Source organism: Neopsephotus bourkii, unplaced genomic scaffold, assembly GCF_033783945.1.
Source record: "Neopsephotus bourkii isolate Nb327-2 ecotype Australia unplaced genomic scaffold, CSIRO-AGI_Nbou_v1 NB_1589, whole genome shotgun sequence".
NCBI classification, from domain to species: domain Eukaryota; kingdom Metazoa; phylum Chordata; class Aves; order Psittaciformes; family Psittacidae; genus Neopsephotus; species Neopsephotus bourkii.
Window position 1 is genome coordinate 3,107,871 of NW_026902065.1, and position 17,519 is coordinate 3,125,389.

The 17,519-nt window shown below is 43.1% G+C and overlaps 1 protein-coding gene across 2 annotated transcripts in view; it reads right to left on the reverse strand.

Moving 5' to 3' along the window:
* Nucleotides 1-367: 367 nt before the first annotated feature.
* The window catches only part of CHST11 (carbohydrate sulfotransferase 11), a 166,985-nt gene continuing 149,833 nt past the window's right edge, over nt 368-17,519 (reverse strand). For both annotated transcript variants that reach the window (XM_061371862.1, XM_061371863.1), the window contains exon 3: nt 368-5,289. In XM_061371862.1, coding sequence (XP_061227846.1) covers nt 4,441-5,289 — 849 coding nt within the window. In that variant the 3' untranslated portion in view covers nt 368-4,440. The remainder of the gene's footprint in view (nt 5,290-17,519) is intronic.

Sequence of the window (17,519 nt, forward strand, 5' to 3'; positions counted from 1 at the left end):
AGGGATGCTGGGGAGGGACTCTTCATTAGGGACTGTAGTGATAGGACAAGGGGTAATGGGTTAAAACTTAAACAGGGGAAGTTTAGATTGGATATAAGGAGGAAATTCTTTCCTTTTAGGGTGGTGAGGCACTGGAATAGGTTGCCCAGGGAGGTTGTGAATGCTCCATCCCTGGCAGTGTTCAAGGCCAGGTTGGATGAGGCCTTGGGTGATATGGTTTAGTGTGAGGTGTCCCTGCCCATGGCAGGGGTGTTGGAACTTGATGATCTTAAGGTCCTTTCCAACCCTAACTATTCTATGATTCTAAATATCCCACCCTGAAAGCCCACCCTGAAAACATGAGCCAGAAATAAAGCACACAGAGACAAACTTTCTTTCTTCAATTTAATTGAAGTTACTTAGAAAAATAATCAGGCTTGAATGGCTTTTTTTAAGGAAGGATTCATGAGCAGTCCACACTTGTGTTGGCAATGTATAATTTAGCTTTTTCTCTTTATTAACAGTATATTTAGGTATGAGGAGATACTTTTCTACAACAAGCCTTCTACTGCATACAAATAGGTTAAAAAAAAAAATCCAACCCCACATCGATGTTAAATTATTCGTACACATTGTATTGTGCATGCATGTAAGAAAATAACACTCTCTGTAACAAGAGTAATAGTAAGGACAGTCCCTTTTTGTACCTGAAAAGTGCAGCAGACTACAGTGAAATCCTAAAACATCTGGGGTCAACTTAATTCTAAAAGCAGTTCTGCTTGTGGATTATTTATTTCACTTGTCTTACACAGCGCATGGTCCAGGCAGTTTGCACGTTTCTGTGATCATAATGGACATGGTTTACAAAGAGGCTAACGCATGGACCAAGTCAGGTTTGGGGGGACCTTGTACAGGCCAAGAGTCACCATCATGTTCAGATGAGCTAAATCCAGCCCGGGCTCCAGGTTAAGGTGCTTGGGGCCATCTTGGGAGAAAGAGCCCTCAGCTGTGGGCATTGTGCTGGGTAAGGAGCCATAGGCACTGCTGGGATGACATGGAGGCATCGGATACTCAGATGCGGGGATTGCTGCTCCTCCAGCCCAGTGGCTTTGAGGGACATAGAGACCTTCCCCACTGGGTCCTCTGTGCTCACCATTGCTTCACCATAACTAACACACATCCTTCTAAAACAGGAGCTCCCCAGGCGGACCTCACAGTCCCACGGGTACATCTGTACTTCACATTTTGCTGTGGCTGCAGCTTTGCCTGTTTGTGGCCACAGCAGAAATGAACTTGGGAGGGAGACAGAGCTCGGGAGCAGCCCACTGTCCTCCAGCTAACAAACCCAGTGAAGAGGTTGGGGTAACACCAACCTGGTTCCCCGGCTACCCCTGCACTGCAGGTGGTGGCCACCAGCTCACTGAGATAAGGAGGCTCGACCCTGAACATCCTCCTGTGTGGCTGTGGTGAAAGAGAGATTTTTTTTGGCTTAGACAAAACAACACACCCAGCTGACCAAAACCAGGCTATTCCTTAACATCTGTGGTCCTCCTCTGAGCTGGTGAGGGCTTCATGCTCACTGCGCAGGATGTGATCACATCCAGCACATCAGCTGTTCATTTTAAACACAGAACTGCAGCGCATTCACAGCACCCCAAAATAGATGTAGCACACCAAATGGATGGTTTGTAGTAGTTTGGGATCTGGTTTTTAAAAAGCAAGTGACTTTTAAGTACTTACTTAAGTCCACATAAAAGCTATGTCAGTGCTGAGCATCCGCCCATAGGGTGGCCCTCTATGGAGAGGCAGAACTTGGGTAGTCAAACCCAAAGCTGCTGCTAAAAATCCCAGCTGGAGCAGTGCTCACCCCTTAGATCTCCTGAACACGTTTTTCACCTAAAGCTTTTCTGTAATAGCTGTCAGGTAGTGTTTTTGTTTCTCAAAAGCAATGAAACTAAAAAGAGTATTTTAGAATAGATAAAACCATGGCGATGCCAGAGTGAAGTAGAAAAGAAAGGGGGAAGCACACTCCATTTAAAAAATATTTAGTTTCTGCATCAACTTCTTTCTTAAATGAAAAAATTCACATCACATTCTATTGGATTGATTAACAGCTAAAAGTGAAGAGAAAATCAGACCAAAATATGAACACTGTCGGATACAGGACCAAACAAGCACACAAACAGCTTGCAGGAAATACTGTGAGGGAGGGGAAGAGGGAGATCTACCCTCAGACAGGGTGTTTTTTCTTAAACAAACATAACAACTATTGAACTACAAACAACAGAAAGCCAGGGCACACTGTGATAGGCACTTGCAACAGCTCCGTGTACTCTAAATGAGGCAAAACTGCTTTCAAGTAGAACACCAGCCTGCCAGCGTCAGCAGCCGCTCAGGAGTTCAGAGCTGTCAGGCACAGCCAGCCAGCTCTTCACTAGCCACTGGGTCAGTGCTCCGGGTTATAAATAGGACCTGGGTTATGAAAACTGTGGCTGTTCCAGAATGGATGAGAGATTTATTTGTAGGGTATGATAAAAGAAAAGAAAGGATCTGAATCATGACTAAGACCAAATCCAATCGCAAAAGGACTTCAGCTGCTGTTTGTTATGTTAATTTGTTCTTCACTGAGATTTATTCAGCGGCTTGTTTTTATAAAATAAGATGGAACCTATTTTTCTTCTTTAACCACGTATGTGTCCTGGAGACTAATGTAATTCAGTGGATATTACTGGCTATTGCACGATACACCATTTTCAGGATCTGGCTCTGATACTGTTAGAACAGCTCTGCCTTCAGCTGGGTTTATTTAAAGCTTCACTAATTTTTGGGAGGGGTTGCGGTTTGATCATAAGATTGACAAGCAGGCAAATTAAAACCCCATTTTAACCATCAGTCAACTTTAAAACTGATGTTAGATTCCCACAATTGTCTTGATTGAAGTCTCCACCTCTTTTTTGCCCATGAGCTGAATTCAGACGCTGTCACCCAAGGATGGCACAGCTCGGGGTGGCTAGACCATTCCCCAGGCAGGTCACCTTGGCCGTACACCTCACCTGCATCAAACACCTGGAGAAACCTGTACTTCTGCGCACCAGCTTGCTTACAGATCCACACTGAAATCTCATTTTTCATTATTTATTTCCCATGAATAGATTACTACTTGCTTGCCCAAAACAATTGCTCAGTAAACTATGCCTGGTACAATCTGCCCAATCCCAACAAACTGCTATTGAGACATTCACCTTAAGTAAAAGGTTATGGGCTCATACTAGAACTGACTTAGATGAAATACTAACCCACTGGAAATTATAAACATCCCTGACAATAGTATTTAGGCATCAACTAAAAAAAGAAGACACCCTCTTCCCCCATGGAAAAGCCATGAAACCAGCATGTAGGAAGATGAGACCTTTTTTATTGCCTTGCATGTTTAGAGATCAACACAAAGATGACTTTCTGACTTTTCAGATTAGATGCCCATATCCTCTAGAGCAACACATTGTAACTGGTGAACCAATAGGTTGTCCTGAACCAATTTTGGTTGTCCATCTTAAGATCAGTTGGGCATGACTTGCATAGGACTAAGCTTCCCACAGCCCCATCCTGGATATGAATTAAATCAATACCAATTGCTTTGGGCATTCAAAAATATCTGCAGTGACTCTCAAAACGCTGGGGTTTTTTTTCTGCAAATCTGTAATAATTTGGGCTGGCAGGCTTCAAATTAAGAGAAAACAGGACTGGTCATATTCTTGATAAACTCATTAAGTCCAGACTTATAAAAGGTTCATAGTTTCTCTTCCCAACGAATACATTCACATTTATTTCAGTTACGGGTTTTAGATATCGTGTATCTATCAAAATCTGTTTTACTTTTCCTTTTCACAGCTAGAAGGAATTTTTTTAGTATGCCTGAGTGCAGTATCACTTTCTGAAGAGATTGTTTTCACCACTCTTCTCAAAGTGTTTAGTATCAAGAACCACTTCTGTACTTACTTGCATCAATAGCTAATGGAAGAATATTATTACCCAGAGACAAGCTCAACTAAGGAAAGCACAAAACCAGTCTCCTATTGTCCACGTTATCTCTGCTGCTGAAGTGACACCTACCAAGAGACCACGTTTTAAATAAGTATAAATAACATTAATTAGAATTGGAGGAATGCAAGATCAATGAAATTCACCAGAACACAATTAGCATCTTGGTTTTTAAACAGTGTAGCAGTATTATTCATTTCTACAGCTAGATCGTCACAATCCTGTTACCCTGCAAAGAGAGCTGTCCTTTCTTACAATTGATTTAAATAATTTTGACTGTGCTGCTCGCAGCATCATTCAAAAACAAACAAAAAAAAAGAAAATATTAATTTACAAAATAACCCATTCTCCATATTTATTATGACAAATAAAAATCTTAAATAAAACAGGCTTTCTCTCCCCTCTCTCCCCCCAACCCATCCCTCATTCCAATTTCAGGTAGCTTGGCACTGAGTAATTGAACATTAAAAAATCAAGTTTGTAGACTTCATAGAGCTGCGTTTGGTGCTCAGAGCTGATGTTCTGGAAGAACTCTGTGGTCATTTCGTCAGTAGTTCTCGTAGACTTTGCATAGGTGGGGAACTTCAGGTAGCTGCCTACTCCTGCCAGCTGGAGGATGTAATTGGAATCCTCTTCCAGCGTTTCATATTTTCCTATGAGGTCGTAGTGGATGTGGCAAGGGTGGCAGAGGGAGTACACAGTCTGCCAGTGCTCATTGAAGGGCTCTTCTCTTTGGGTGTGAGGGTCGATGAGATACGCCACAAACTCTTCGAATTTCACGTCGTCGCCTTTACGCAGAGCTTCCTGGGTTGCGTTTTTCCTCTGGCGCCTCACGATTTTGGTGCCGTAGCGCTTGTGGAAGGAGGTGTTGTACTTCTGGGTGAACTTGTTCCTGTAGGCTGACACCAGTCTCTCGAAAGGCTCGCGGACAAAGAGGAACTTCATGTAGTTTTTCAAGCGGTGGTTGATCTCTGGGATGCTGTACTGGTTGAGGGTCTTCAGGTTTGAAGACACGTGGGCTTCATTGGCTGGGATTTCCATTGGATCGCTGTACTTGCCTCTTCCCGTCAAAACCATCATGACTCTCTTCCAGTTTGTGCAGGCCACTTTGGGAACATAGCAATAGATCATTTCATGATCCTCATCCACGACCAGATGTTTGAGGTCATTGGGCGTCAGCACGCGGCGCTTCCTGCTAGACACACTGTTTGCTCGGCATGTGTCTGTCACTTGGTCTCGTCTAATCTGATGAAGAATTGCTGTGTTGGACAACTGCAAAGGAAGCACAGGTGCCAGTGAGTCGTGTCTGGGAAACTCTTACTGCCTTTCTGCTTATTATGCAAATTCATAGAAAAGTAGGTTACTGCCTGTATAGAACAGTACATTTTGTGGCTAAAAACATTGTTCCTATGCTCTAAGACAAACTCTTTTTGTCTCCAAACTTCTTGATGAGTGCTGCTTAAATGCTGTTTACAGAGTGTCCATGGCTTTGCGCTGAAGCCAACACAAAAGGAGCATAAGTGCTCACACAGCCTGGTGGGAAGTGTATTTACAGCACCCTCATCCTGACATGTGGTCACTGCTTTTCATAGTCCAGGAAAACACACCTTCCCTCCACTCTGCAATCCATCACAAGGCTACAGCAGTGCTGGACCTGGCCTCCCCTTTTGCTGCTGAGGTATGAAGACACCAGAATTGGAAAACTTGTCAAAATGAAAATAGTGTGTGCTCTTCTTGCTGATGTCTTTTATGCTAGTCATTGCTTGCTTCTTGACTATGACCTTGGTAGAAGAAATGAAGGCCATGGATATTCCTGCTACTCGACAAGGGGAACATTCACTCAGATGTGATTTCTTGAGAACCAAGGAGAACATTAACTATAATTTTACTTCTCTGTTAAAGCCATATTGACAGAGAAAGAAAGTGTATGTGGCCTTCTAACATACACAGCACCACATTCACCCATAGCCCTTTATTGTTTTTTTAATAGCACCCTAACTTTCTGCTATTACTGCTACTGGATGCTTTAGAGAGGTTGTAATCTGTCTTGGAGGGGGGACCTAAACAGCAGCTGCACAGAGATGGCGACTCTCTCACCTCCTGTCCACACTGTGTCCAGCAACAACAGCAAGAGCTTCTGCTAAGGCAGGTAATGAGCTCCTTTGGGAAATGAAGAATATTAGCTCAAGCAAAGGACACAGGGCTCCTGTGTTTGGTTATCCAGAGCCACCTGAAGTGTTTCTGCATGGCAGAGTGTTTTGCTATGCAGCCCTATCCTCATTGCTACAAACACACTTTTACATATTTCTAATAAACTGCATCAAAGCAACAGGGGGAAGGTTTTGGTAATTTTATTTACACTTACTTAACACCACTTCCCTGTGGATTTCAAAGAGCCTTATGCTCAATAATTAGTTTAGCTTTAAAGCCAAGTATTAAGGCAAGCACTGACCTTCCTATCTGATAAGCAAAGAGGCCTTCTTTGTATGCTGAGTCTTCTGAAAGTGTTTATCTGATACCTTCTAGTCAAGTTAACATGAATCACCCGACCCTGCAATGAAGCATTTGGACAAATTCTCCTCTGCAGACAGATAAAATGCTGAAATCTCTCCTCCTGCAGACCTTATTTTTATCCTTATCATATAGCACAGTACTGCTGTGTGTCTCTGGTTTTAGAATTAAAAAAGAAGAAATGTCTGAATATACTGCTACATTACAATATGCTAATGCACTGTATTCACTTCTCTGGTACTGTTCTTGGGATAAATACAGAATTAAGTGGATGAGATTCTATGGCCTGTATTAGAAAGAAGGTTAAATTTGATAATCTAATGGCAGCTTCAGACCCTAATCTTCAGATGAATCTTCATAGAGCTGTGCTTTGCTCCTGATTTCATTCCTACATCAATAGGCTAAGCACTTCTTCCCCATACATTAACATTAATGAGATTTTCAGGACTTTGGAGTAGAGGGGAAAAATGCAGCCTTAGTATTTGCAATTGCAAATGAGATTGCACTACATTAAATTCATTTAAAAGATGATACTTGGGCATTTTGAAGTGCTACTTGTCCCCCACTCTTTTCAAAATTGAAGGAGTATGAGGAAATGGCACACAAGTTTGGTCAGCTACATTTACTAAGTATACAACAACACTGATTCATCTCCGCACATGCTGTGACCCGCCTGGTGGCACACAGAACACGTATTAAATATCAATGTAATACTAAAAGTGTATCGCCCTGTTCTCATAAACTACAGTACCATTTGGCATGGCTGATGGGTGAAGGACCATGGATGAAACACAATTTTGAAAGCTCTGCTTCCATTTTTTTTTATTCCTATTACCTTCAGCTTATTGAAAGAAAAAGGCCAGTTTAATGACTGACCTAGAATGATGCCAACTGTACCAAAACCTGTTTTCTTCTGCAGCTGAGTAATACACCCAATGGAAGAGCTGACCCACCTGCTTCCTCCAGAGAAGCAAAGAGTCCTGCGGGCTCTCACTGAAGGAGTGGGTGATATGAAAGACACTCAGGCATAACAGCATTTTTCAATTGGTATTTTGAAATTATATATTGAGTTATCTGATGCTAAGATGGTTCCCCCCTATTTTGAGTTACAAGCAAGGCTTTTAAGTCACATAGTAATTTTATTCCTAAAGCTGGTGAAGGGAACTGGGAAAAGAGTAGGATTACAAGAGACTGAGACTACATTCATTTAAACTAGAGGTCTGCTTAGACACTGAAACTGTGCTCGCAACTAATGAGGAAAATACACCCTACAGATTGAAGCAGCCACAGAGATAAGATCCAAGGGACAGATATCTTAAACCCATGGCAAAGGGCAGTTCAAACAATTAGGACTATGTACTCTTCCCCCAAAGCTGTTAGTGATGTGGCTACAGCAGAGATGTGACAACGCAGCTGCTGCATCTATGCTCATTAGCAGAGGTCCCTGCTGACCCCTCAGTTCAAGAAGTCACAATAAGTTGTGGCCTCAATCCACCCCACTTTGGAAAAGGACACTTTCAAGCACGTGTGCAGGTTACTCTGAGAGCAGCATGGGGATGGTGATAAAGCCAATGTTGGATCTGTCCTGTGACAGCTCAGTTTGGACTTCAGCTGGGCATTAAAGAAAGACATCTCATAAAAGAATCTGCTCTTCCCTGAAAGGACTGACAACACCATAGATGCACTTGATCACAGGTTTTTATTTTCCTGCAGAAGTTGTAAAGGGGGACAGAGAATAAGGGCACGTAAAGATCAAAATTCTTTCTTCCTTTTCTGATGCAGCCACTGAGTTGAACAGGGAGGCAACATGAACAGCAGGAGACTCTGAAGCACAGAGACATCTAAAGGAGTGAAAAAAAAAGCAGTCTGGGGACACTGATCCCAGAAGCTTCTCATGTCCATCAGTCCCGAACTAACAACGAGGGAGGAAAGCTACATCTAGTATATTCTGATTGTGTGGATGTCTTCTGTAGAGTACGGGGAGGGGGCTTTGAGCACAGTGGTCTTGAGAATATACTAACCAGAAACATATATATATATGCTGACCAGCTGACAGTCATCAACCCACGACATGCACAGGTTATTCCAGGTAAATCACAGTAATGAAATGGTCATTTTCCTCTGGTTACTTAGGCACAGCAGGATAAAATAATCTTTGAGGGACTTTGCAAGCTTGTTGGCCAAACAGCAAGTTCAGACTTAAAAAGAGGACATTTTTAATTAATGGTTTAGGGTTCTTTTTCTTAATATACTAATGTACTACAAACTAGGAGCAGGGATCAATCCAGTTCACAGGTACCTGCCGTGAAAGCACTTTTTTAATAGAAGGATGGAAATATCTAAGTGTCATTCAAAAAACTCCATTAATTATATTTTGTCTCTCTACAAAAAATTAGTGTGCAAAGAAGCATCTGCCACACTTGTAAGGCAGGGTTTTATTTATTTCTATTGTGCTGCCTGCAGCTGCTGCTAGTTCTGCACATTACTGTGACCAGGCTCACAATCAACCTATGCTGGGAGTGATAACACGACATTTGGGCATGGCAAAATAATGCAAAATTTAGCAAACTGGTGGACTGTGGAGTAAGGAGAATAAATATTGTGAATGGGTTTGCAGTCTCATGCTCTGTTAAATTATTTTTTCTCTTCAGTTTGCATTAACAAAGACTTTGTATCTGCCTTTAATTCTTCAGTTGCACTTGTGTTGGAGGTTCAGCTTCTGTTCTAAGCTAGAACTATGTAAGCTGCAGTGGTTTTCCCCTTATCTGTGGTCCAAGCAGCTATCAATTAAAATCAGCTGCATCCTTGCTGAACACCCAGCTCGGTGTATCCAGTAGCACTGTTAAGCTCAGCATAAACCACAGCTCGTCTCCACCAAATTCTTCCTAACAGTATTTGTTTAGAAGGCAGCAGGCTCCTAATCCATTGAAAACAAGGTCTTAAAGTTAAAAGTGTCAGACAGACTAACTATAGGTGGCACTAACAGTCCTAGTTATGTGGCATAGAGAGAAACTAGTATTTCAGTTAACTAAAATCTCTCAGGTATTCCGATCTATCCTTCCCCCAGCCCATCAACCACACCATCTGAGTTCTAGGAGGTGTTTGCTATTCAGTATGCAAAACGTTTCTCAGTATTATTTATATTTTCCCAAATGCTTAAGGTTTGAGGGGTGTTTTTGAGTATAAGGTTATACACAAGCACGTTTCCAATCCTGATTTCACATAAAAAGCGTGAATAAGATTCTTGCAACTTTGATGGACAGCCTTAAAATTACAAGCATATTTTAGACTACTGTAATACTTGGCTTTTACAATTCGTATCCATAACTACCCTATTTAGTGCATATCTATTCTATAGACCAAATCCTAGGCTTTCCTAAAAACATTCAGCATTTTACAATAAAGGGGAACTAGCAATTTTTCATTCTTGACAGTCCAAGCATAAGCATTTCTCAAATCATCACAAATAATTATCACTCTGCAGATTTCTGCAGATGACAGTCAGACAATGTGAACCAGCTATGTGAATCAAAACACCAGATCTAAAGGAACTGAATTTTAGATAAAGGGATTTTATTAAACTGACCTGGACTGCACACATTTTTTTAAGTAATAGCTTTGCAGTGTTTCATACTTTGTTTGTTTCACATTTCATAGCATCTTATTCTTGACTTAACTTCTTCAAAAATCTCCAGCACTTAAAGAGAACCCCATCAAAACTTCAATTAATATTTGCTCAGAATCCAATAAGGCAGACTAGAAAGCACATCATGTGTACTGGGGATGGAAATGCTTAACATCTTCCTTGACAACTTACAGACAGAAAAACTGGAATACAAATCTGCTATGAAAATGTCTCTACAGAGTGGCTGGATAAGAGAAGATAATAAAACTAATATTAACTTAGGAGCATTTTTACTAAGCAAGAACATTTTAGAGACAAATTATTATCCTCTGAAGGGAACTCTTGAAATACTACAAAGATGCTTTCTTTTCTCCATTTCAGGCACTGAACTTACTGCCCCACAGAGAAGAGAAGGCTGAATATGCATTTTTCAGTTCTCTGTATAGCAACCCAAGATAATCATACCATTTTCAGTTTCCACTGTACAGAATGCACCAGGGCTAAGAAAAGGATGATCAAGGCTGTAGAGAGTCAGTCAGTCATACACAGTAGCTGCTAGCACTGTACTGTCACAAATCCTAAATTGTTTCATGCATTTCCTTCTTTTTTCTTCCTAAGCACATCCTCAACTTCATCCACGTGCATCCATGTGCATGCATGGAGAAGGGAAAGGTGAAATAATTCAATAGTTGCATTACTTTGGGTCCAGAGGCTACAATTATTTGAATAACGTCACACCCCAAATCTGCATCAACTTTGATGTTTACACTTCTTGGTCCAGATACACGATTTGGGTGCTAGAAAAGACACAACACTAAACCAGTCAAAATACGGCAGCAGACACACAAACAGCCAGCCGCAGACGCTGATCCTTTCCTGGGAAAACTTCACAACTAGGCCATTAAATACTGGCCTTTTTGTCTTGGAGAGAAAGTAAAGTACCAGTGAGCTGAAACGATGCAAAAATCTCCTTGAAACATCACAGCCTGACACAAAGTGACACCAGCTGTATGTTAAATCCAGCCTTTTAATTAGCCTAAGACTCCAACACACAATAAGATATGGATTCAGGAAGAAAAGAGCAAGCCCCCTTCTAAATGCCACCTTCTCCTGTATAATCCTAAACACCTTTGAAAGCCTGTCCATTCCCATTCTTCCTGCTAGAAACTATTCGGTGTCAGTGCTCACACAATATATAGGCTTTGGGGTTAAATGTCTCCTCTGAACAAGGAGATGGAGAGGCTGAAAGATCAGGCAGAAAGACCTTTGGCCTGGCCATACAGGAGGTCAAAGACATACTGCTGCACATGTTCCTGTTCTGAAGCTTGGGGTCATCTTACAGGGCCAGGCAAAATCAAAGTGACCAAGTTCAAGTGCAATGCACTCGAAGGGTAAGAAAATCATCAGGAAGGCCAGAGGAGCCTCGAGCTGGGAATAATTAAAGCAAAAACTTCTTCATGTCAGTGGGTTTCTTGTGATGTAATTTATAGAAGGCAAGTTTGGAGCCTTGTGTTGCACGTACAAAGAACACTTTGCATCATCTTTCCAGCAGCTGATGCCGGCTGTTGGAAGGGAGGAGGAGAAGGGGAATTCAGCAGATGGCCAATCCCTTTTTTTCTTCCTTACAGCAAAAAGAAGCAGACAAAACCCTGGGCTGGGACCTCAGCTTGCCATGGTGATGGAGCTGTGCTGCCTGCCCATGGTGAAGGCTCTGCTGCCAGGAGTGTGACTGCCCTGCATCACCACACTGACAGAAAAGGATGGAGCATGATGAATTTGTCCAATCCTGGCTCATGCTTTAAGCACAGCCATAAATCACTGCCCGTATTAAAAAGCTGAAAGGTCTGGCTATCCTCTGAATTTAATTTTAAGATGAAAAAATTCTGGCTTTTTCCCTCCAACACATGGCTGCTGATAGCACACATGCTGGAGGTTAGCACACACTCTCTGCACCGGTCCACGTAACCTGTAACACATGGGGACACAACCATGGTCTTTCTAACCCTTCCTGGTCCACAAGCATGGTGCATTCACCTCTACACTGCAATCACTGGCCACGCAAAGCTGCCTCAAGTAGTCCTTAGGAGCTCCCACCTATCATCACCTTTGATGGACTTAATCATATTAATGGGTTTGGGAAAGGACTGGGCATGCAGAACTGCCTACAAGTCACCATGGACTATCAAAAGGACTTATGCTATTTATCTCATGACTCCCAGGCTGCAGTCAAGACATAGATGAATCACAGACTGGGAAACCCAAGCCTGGTGACAAGCACATGTGTCGGGAAGCTCAAAGCCAAGGGAGTGACCTGTAGCTGCTGTCCTCTACTATTACGTGTTTACTATGGGAGCTGTAGATGAGGTTTTCAAGGACAGGTTTGAGAGCTCGTTAGGAAAAGGCATGCCGTGGACATCTGCAAATGGTGCACCAGGAGGAGCACTGGGCTGTGGATGCATGGAGTCAGCCAGGGTGGAGCTGGGAGTAGCCCTTAAAAAACAGAGTAAGAAACTGCATTTTAACGTAGCTGGCATCTAGGAGACAATGGAAAAACTGACATTTATTTCCCTGTTGCATGAAGTTCTGGTAGTAGGGATGAGATATACTGGGTGGAAGGAGGAAAGAGGATGAAGTAGATACGTAAATACAAAAATACATAAGAAATTCCACAAGGAGGAAGGGAATAACCTACTGTCTGGACTCACTGTGGTTAGGACAAGTAAAAATAAAGCTAAAAAAGAGAGACTCAGCTTAGGTGTAGGAAAAATCCCAGCAGAAAGTATATGCCTGTACTGAAATAGGGTGAGGAATCTCCAGTACTGGGAACCTTCCCCTGCCCAAGAATGTGTCAGAGGGACCCAAATGATCTTACCATGCAGGCAGGCAGGTCCTTCAAGCTTCACAAACCTGGGATGGCGGCTTCTGGAAGCTAAGCTCACTGTTGCAAACCTAGGTATTTCACATGCTTCAGGAGCAAGGCTTTCAGCAAATGCTGCAGAGCCACACAGGCAGAGGCTAGGTGGTTCTTTGAACAAAACCTCCCTCAGGAAAAGGCAACAACATTAAACTACGTCTTGGGCAGAGAGCAGACAGGAGCTCCACGACAGACACCCTGTGAAACCCTGCACAGGACATGGTAGAGGACATGGGGGAGGCACATATGTGGCCCACTCACCTCGGCAGCTCTGACCTGCAGCTGATGTTAATGGATTTCTCAGTAACACAAATCCTCCTCCTGTACCTCTGGGTTGCAGCTTAGGTGTCACACAGTCAAGTAGAAATACTTATTTTCTTCTCTGTAGGATATCTGCTATTTTAACTGAATACAATTTACTCAGTCCCATGCTAAATCAGGGTAATACGTTTCCAATTTTTAACTCAGCATGCACTGCACTGATATTACTCCAAAGCTTTTGAAACCCAAATAGGAAAACCAGAAGCTAGTTGATGCATAGCTGGTTTCTTTACGTACAATTCACAAGCTGTAGCAACCTGCTCAAGGAGAGGAGAAGCCCATAATTACATGTTCAGCTGTGCTGTGTCCCTGTCCCCCTCAATCAGGGCAGGCACTTTGTATGGGACACTGCGGGATGTCCCATTCTGACATCCCTGAGCAGTTCAGGTGAATGCTGTTTCTACTAGCTACATATACTGGCTCAGGCCCCACCAAGAAATGCTGTGCTGGTGTTTTAAGGTTTGACGCTGGAAAAAGGAGTGATCAGTCCTGGCAGTATTTAACCCTGCTGTAAGCTCTCCCCATGAGACTCACTGTGTAACTGGATGGTGCAAAGGTCCAGAGGAGATGGGAACAGGGAGCTGATCTCATGCCCCCAGCAGTTTGGTCGCACAAACAAGAACTGATTTCATCTCCTATCTCAGTAGGACTCTGCTTTTTCTTGTAAGGAGTTGAATAATCTGGACACAGACTGGCAAAATATCTAAACCCTTTGGATAATGTATTTTCTTCTTCTCAACTAAACTATTACAAATTAACGTTGAGTTTTGTTTACTTTCCCTTGGTGAGGTTATATTTTGTTCAGACCAAACCTTGCTGTTCCAAGGTAACTTTCCCTGGCACATTTGTCCTGTGCTGCTCACTAATGTTCACAGAGGGTGACTAACCAGGGTTGCTCATTCTCCACAGCCTTAATTACAGCTAAGCAGAAACTCTTCACCTTTGTGCTGCTGTGCAAAAAAGAACTAAGATGACCCCCTGCTTAAAAAGACAAAAGGCCTTTTCTATTAAAATGTTAGCACTCATTTATCATCTTTATTACAACAGGCTTCCTGCCTCAGAATGGAGTAATACAGAAGTAAGATACTGGGTTAACATGGAAAGCCTGTTTCATCAATAGATTCCCAGATCTGATTTCTTCTGCCTTGAAATAAATACCAATGACACCAACCCTGAGGGATGCTCAGCTCTGAACAAGCCAGCAGCAGTCATTTGGTTCAACCCTAACACTGCCAGGATTGGTCCAAAGAGAGATAAAGCAAAGGACTGATCTGTACACAGCAAAGGGATTTGTTTGCTTTTCAGTGTTTTCTGATTTTGTTAAAAAATAAAAGGGTGTTTCAGACTTTGTGCATTGAAAGAAACCCACTGCCAGTAGCTGACCACGAACGACTCCACCACAGGCTTCTCTGGGAAGCAAAGAGCATCTACATAAGGCTTCCCTCTCTCTTGGCCACCAACACCTCTTTCCAAATACCAGCACGCTCCATCCACTGTGCAAGCTCTACAAAGACGGTAACATCCATCATTCTGAGGATCTGACCACCAGGCTCTTGCTGGAAACTTCCCATCTCCCTGGGTTGCAGCAGGGGAGACCTCAGCACAGCAATAAAAGAACAGAAAACATGCCCAGGTAATCGTCTTTAAATCCCGTCAAACCTAAAAGTGTCTTGGTTGTACTTGTAAGTATCTGAATTGCTACATTAAGCTTTTTTATGTGGGAGCATGAGGGCAATGTTAAAAGTAATTTGCATCTGCAACTTAAGACAACTGGAAGGTACAATTATTAGCACGATGTCTTGTTGATTTTCCTCATCTCTACAGCTGTGTTTACTGTGATTTCTAAGGCTTCTCTGTCTCATCTAATAACAGATCCATTTAGGGACTGCATACTAAATGTAAACTTACAACAGAAGAACAAAATCTTCGTGTTTCTTTTAAATGGCAGCATTTTTTTTTGAAACTTCCCTCAACTACACCCTGTCAGAAACTGCACATCATCTTTTTTATCATATTTTCTTCCTCCCTTTTTAAAATGTTCTAATTCTTTTTTAAACTTCCCAAAGAAAATAAGCAGAAAATGCTCCTCTGAGCTCCTGCTTTCGGGATCCTTCTCTGGCTGCAGCCAAGTGCTGTCTCCTTGCTCTCTCCTCTCATAGATGCTGAATGTGTGCCAGCCTCTCATGAGTTCCGTCTCTATCTGGTGAAAGGGCTGGCTCCCTCTGCACTGCTCTCATATCCTTGTCATCCGCTTTATCCCACCTGCAGCTCAAGCAATGCCAGCAAAGATCAGGAGAGCTGAGTTTTCATCTTACTCTTGCTCTCATGCAGAATCCCCCAAAGTGGGTCCTTGCTGTCCATGAGCTGACTGCGGCGTTAGGCAGGCGCTCATGCCATTTGTGAATGAGAGGGCACTGAAAGATTGGGAAGAAATCCCCTTTTCCCTGAGCAGCGGGGTGAGAGGTGCCAACCCGCAGACCTCCGGCCCAAAGGGACACAGCCTGAGTCAGGAGTGAGTCGAGGCATTCAGCTGCACAGGAGATGGGAGCCAAGAACATGCACTCAATGGAAATGTGCCCTCTCCGATGCAGCGGGGAACAGGATGGCTGTGTCCTGCACACAGAGGCAACGCTGTTCCTCTTTCCCCAGTGCTCCTCACACAGCACAGAGATGTGCTTCACCTTAAGCCGCTGCATGGGCGGCTTCCCCTCAGCACAGGTAAAATGTAGAGCCTGGCAGCCTACGCACATTGTGCCACTTCTTGGTATTCCAGCCCTGGAAATGTACTTGTGGGTGAACTGACTGCTTGGCTATCAACCCCTCCAACTACCACTGGCTTCTGCTTGCCTATCCTGACCAGCCTGTTACTGTTCTCAGGGCTTTTTATTTTTATAAGCTGCTTATATTTTCTCTTTGATTAACAAATAATGCTAGTAAGCTGAGTGGGAATGCATACATCTCCCTATATACATATGCACACATAAGCATATACACATCCCTGCCCAAATCCCAGTGGTAAGCACCCAGATGGCACACTGGCTTATGGGGGTCACAGAGCAGGGTGCATGGGTCCTTCCAGGCAGTACTGAGGCACTGAAAGCCATTCACGTATGTAAGTAGGTAGGACTGAAAAAATTCAGCAGCACAGTGGAGAGAAAGCATGCGCTGTTGCTGACCTTACTTAGTTGTGTGGTCTGAGAAGCATCCTGTGGTGCCCACAGCCAGTCAGTGACTGGAACTGCTGTCACCTCTCTGATGATTTCAGTCAAGACAGCAGAGGCACCTAATGGCTCCCCAGAAAAGCTGGGAGGTGATGCTGTTTTAGCATACTAAACAGAGATTGCCCTTCTCCAAAGTTTCCAGCTGACAATGGATTTGGGAGCAGGAAAAAGTGACAAGTTCGCACAGTGCAGGAAAGGACATTCCTAACATGAGAAGTAAACCTGAAATACAGTTTCCAGCTAAGAGAGCTGTCATTTTAGATTCTCTATGCAGTAAATTCCACCCACTGGATCCATGAATGAAGAGTTAACATTTTCCTCTCCAACCCACAGCGCTGCTGCTGCAGGATCCATTTTTGCAAGGCAGGGAGAGCTGCCAAGTGCTACCCTACCCTTCACCCCAAGGAGGGGGGCTTCCACAGCACAAATGCTTCCCACGGATATGCTGATAATTAACAGTGGATTTTCCTCTTTGAATGTATCCTGCCTTTTACGAGATGCATAAGCACAGCTGACTTAGAGATTAACAACAGCCTCCAACTGCTCACAACCCTTTTAGGTCTGCATTTCAAATATAAAACTGATTTCATGAAAGTCTGCTTATCCTTTTGTCTCTAAATCCCTTGTGGATTTAGGATACTAGCTGGAGCAGGTCAACATGTAAAGGTCCATTAGCAAGGACCACATTTAAAATGCTTTTGATCAGGTGTCTGCAACCCTACATCCATTCCTGTAATCCATCCCCATGTGTATCTTCCAGCTGCTGTGTACCCCAGCTAGAAAGAGCACGAAGTCTCACAGAGCCTCTTCCCAACTTCTACTGTTTTTAGTGACCTTCTATTCCTGCTTCACAACCTAACTTTATCTCTGGCTTTGTTTGTTTAAAAATAAGCTTTGCTCACAGGGGAAA